This window comes from Terrapene carolina, unplaced genomic scaffold (genome assembly GCF_002925995.2).
Source record: "Terrapene carolina triunguis isolate 2854851 unplaced genomic scaffold, T_m_triunguis-2.0 Scaffold88, whole genome shotgun sequence".
NCBI lineage: Eukaryota > Metazoa > Chordata > Testudines > Emydidae > Terrapene > Terrapene triunguis.
In genome coordinates, this window is record NW_020664439.1 from 26,024,172 (window position 1) to 26,028,521 (window position 4,350).

At 47.5% G+C, this 4,350-nt stretch overlaps 1 protein-coding gene across 1 annotated transcript; it reads right to left on the reverse strand.

Moving 5' to 3' along the window:
* Nucleotides 1-1,447: 1,447 nt before the first annotated feature.
* Nucleotides 1,448-3,691, reverse strand: LOC112121362 (disintegrin and metalloproteinase domain-containing protein 21-like). The gene has a single exon (XM_024220382.2). It carries the CDS (start codon nt 3,689-3,691, stop codon nt 1,448-1,450), a length of 2,244 nt encoding a protein of 747 aa, XP_024076150.2.
* Nucleotides 3,692-4,350: the final 659 nt, after the last annotated feature.

A 4,350-nucleotide genomic window follows, 5' to 3' on the forward strand; every position in this document is an offset into this window, starting at 1 on the left:
AGCATACCTTGCAACGTCGGCTACAAAAGTGCCATGCAAACACCTGTTCTCACTTTCAGGTGACATTGTAAATAAGAAGCAGACAGCAGTAGCTCCCTTAAATGTAAACAAACTTGTTTGTCTTAGCGATTGGTTGAACAAGAAGTAGGACTGAGTGGACTTCTAGGCTCTCAAGTTTTAAATTGTTTTGTTTTTGAGTGCAGTTATGTAACAGAAAAAAATCTACATTTGTCAGTTACACTTTCACGATAGAGATTGCACTACAGTACTTGTATGAGGTGAATTGAAAAATACTATTTCTTTTGTTTATCAAAAATAATATAAAGTGAGCACTGTATACTTTGTATTCTGTGCTAATAGAAATCAATATATTTGAAAATGTAGAAAAACATCCAAAAATATTTAATAAATTTCAATTGGTATTCTATTGTTTAACAGCGTGATTAATTTTTTTTCATCACAGTTTATTTTTTTGAGTTAATCACGTGAGTTAACTGCAATTAATCGACAGCCCTAATGCAGATACAATTTTCTGAGTAATTTGTCATTTAAAATCTGGTTTTAATATGTCTATGCATCAATGTGAGTACAAGAAAAAGCTGATTTAAACTATTTATTGAAAATATTGTAATTTTAAATCATTCACAACAACTGGAAGTTACACGTCACCAGAGTAGAGGAAGGATATGCTGCTAGTTTTGGGGCACATGTCATAGAGTGGGATCAGGGTGGAAGAAGGCAGGCTTGGTTGCTGATAATTGGCACAGAGGTATTTTCATTAGTTGGTTTTCAGCAGCTCTATTCCCCCTTCTTAAAGGAATCCTGTTTTCTCTTTTAGGCCCCAGTACATTCTACAACTTTCCAAAGAGAATTAATGATTTACAATGGAGTCTATGGCACTACAAAATCCCAGAGACCCCCAAATTACATCAGCATCTCCGAGATGAAGGATGACCCAAACTCCACTAAGTGCACAATACAACTAGGAAGCTGGCCGGAAGAGAAACTGCCCATTTTCTGTGTGCAGCTCTAATATGTCTTCACTGTAGCTCTATAAAACACTACATTGTAGAATATTACTACAGCATCAACTTATACAATGACCAAATGGCTGGGCATTTGGGGAAATATCATCACTCACAAGATCTCTTTCTGAGGAATGCAAAATGTTTTCCATTACTTTCCTATTTAAAAAAAATAAAAACCAATTTTTTATTTACATGTTTTTTAAAAAAAGAGAGACACTCTCTCACACCCAAAATGCTACATTTTTGATTCTTTAACTATAGTACATTGTTACATTATATTTGGGATCAGGCAATGCAAAGCCATCGCTACCTCAGCATAGACTCAGCTGCAGATTCTTTCAATGACTGCTTTGGTAACAAACTCTGATCCTTTGACCTGCAAAACATCTGTTGCCCTTCTAGAAAAAATGTTGTGTCTTTTACTTTTTTGAACTAATGCTGCCATTCTTATAGTGGCTCTGTCTATCACCAGCAGAAGCAGCAGCAGTTTGTTTTCTCTGTGTGACATTTAGCCTTCTAAACGCTTTCATCCATACAGTTTTTCTAAGTATTGCAACAATGGCAGGAACAAAACTGATGCCAATTATTATCCAGATAACATTACCCAAACTGCTGCTCCATATACTTACCATAGGCTTAGACACTGGAACAGGTCCACTGTCAATGCTTCCTCCATATCCTCGGAATTTACAGTCTGGAGGGGCCCACCCATAGTTACAGTGGCAATTTTTAGTATTGGTGCATACTCCCCTACTGTTGCATTTTTTCTTAGCGTCACAATCTAAATTCAAACGCAACACACTTGCACATGTCCTACTAAGGCAAATTTTCCCATTACCACAAATTGTGCCATCTTTCACTGCCCCAGTATCAATTACATCAGTCCCAGCATGATGGTCTGTACCCCAACACCAGATATGACCCATGGGCGTTTGTACAACAGTACTATGTTCCTTCAAAGGAGGTATTTTTTTTACATTTTTACACTGAATCCTTCCACACAAGACATCACTGATTTTACATTTTTTGTAATTTGCTCCAGTTTCACCACCACCACCACAATTGCCAAACCGGTCACCTCGCGTGTTCAGGTTACTGAAGCAACTTAGAGGGGCTTTTTGTGCCCCTATTCCAAAGATATCTGCACACTGTTTATTGTGGTTATGGCAGCTTCCCCGATAACAGTAGCCCATGTCACTGCATGGAGTTCCATCTTGTACATACACATCATCTTGGCACCACTTTGAAGTCCCATTGCAATACTCAGGAAGGTCACACTCATCAACAGCTGCTCTGCATAGTTTTCCTTCAGCAAGTATTTGACACTTTTTACAGCACTTTCCAAAAGCACAAACCATACCTGGTTTCAGTTTGCACGTGGACTGACAACACAAGTCTTTTTTGCATTCCAGTTCTGAGCCACAATCACATTCCTCTTCCCCTTCCACAACCTTGTTACCACAGTGCTTCCTCCTAAATATTTTGCTGGGCGCTGGGATGTTATATAGGCAGAATCCAGCGCCATCACGGAGGAGATTAAAATATACTTCACGACTGCAGTCACTGAACTGATCGGTAGTTACATGCACAGCAGCCATGATGCAGCCAACAGTTCTGTTACAATGACATTTATCATAATCATGATACATGCCAAGATTATGACCCAACTCATGTGCAACAGTGACTGAAAAAAATGGCACAGAAGCAAAACGCCACGTGACAATGGATGCTGCATCGGTCACAAGGCAGATGCCTCCTACATATGCCCTCCCAGCACGCCCTCTGTATATTTTAGCCATAAATAGCTGTCCAGCATCATGCTGCAGGCGACGATAGAGCACGTCATTCCTCCAACGGTTAAATTCAGTAAGAGCATTGCCTATAGTATCGGGTAATGTGATGAGGTTGTTTTCTGTCCAGATCTCTAGTCCAACCAGGATGACATGAGCCCCCAGAGCACGATAAAAGGAGTCCACCATATTGATCACTTCGAGGACCTGGTTGGTCAGGAGGCTTTCGTTCCTTCTATAAAGGATGAACTGCTCTTTCTCCACCACCACACAGAACTCAATATATGTGGCATGTGTCCATCTGTGATGTCTGGCTGCCACAGTGGGCCCCGCATCCTGGATCTTGGTTCCTTGGTGTTGCAGCTCCTCAGTGGTCACCCCACATGAGGCAGGCGTACCCTCCACTTCCCCCAGCCGATAGAGGAGGTGCTGGCAGGTGGGGGAGGCCTTGATGGGCTCGATCCCGTAGCTCGTCCCCTCGAGGCGCAGCAGTCCCCGCAGCCCCCCAGAGCAGGTGCTGAGCACCACCAGTGACTCTGGGGCACCCTCCACGTAGCCCTCATAGTAGCAGTGGCTTGGGATGAAGGGCTGGCTCGTCACCAGCTCACCCCGCTCGTAGGTAAACACAGGGAGATGGCCGGCCAGGAACAGGCCCTTCTGCTGCAAGTGAGCAACCAGAAGCCTCCCACCCATCTGCAGCTGGTAGGACACCTGCCCCTCGGCCTCCCGGCCCGCAGGAGGCGCCAGCCGCCGAGGCACCGTCACCTGGTAGCGGGGAAGCCCTGTAGTCCCATCACGGCCCGCGCTGGGCAGGAGGGACCCCAGCAGCAGCGGCATGGAGAAGCCCGCCCACAGCGGCCCTGCTGCCACCATGACCCGGCCCCACGCGGGGAAAGAGGCGGGAAAGAAGCGAGCGCTGCTCAGGCGGCTCCTTCAACCGCTTCCTCCCGACGGCTCCTGCTAGCGCGGCCGGCGGCTACTGGTTCCCAGCACCGGGGCGGAGGGCACCGCTACCCCCGCCCCTCCAGCCGGCTCCAGGCGCCGCGGAGAGCGGGGGACTATCGGCCTCTCACCGCAGCCAGCCCGCGCCCCGCTCAGGCCAGCGCTGCCCCGTCCTGGCTGCGGGAAGGGGCAGTAACGGTGGCCGAGCGCCTGTTTGTTAATCCCGCCCGCCCCCGCGCCTTTCCCCTGGGCTGCCTGCGGGAGTGTGTATGCGGGGCACGCAGCGTAACGGGCGTTTCCAAGTCCCAGCCCTCGCCCTGTGGCCGGAGCCAGTTGGGCCCCCGCTCCGCTCCCGCGCGGGAGCTCAGGCCGGCTGGGGGTTAGGTGCTCTGCGTTCGGGGCATTAAGAATGGCCAGGGTGAAGACGGTAAAACAACTCGTCCCGCGCCCTCTGCAGCTGCCTTAGAGCTGTTCGGTTGTTGTTTTTTTTACTGACCCTCTTCCAGCCTCTCTCTTGCGCCGGTCTCGCAGCGGATTGAGCCCCTAAAGCCCAGCTACTGGAGATGGAAGATCCTGAACTGCATCCCATT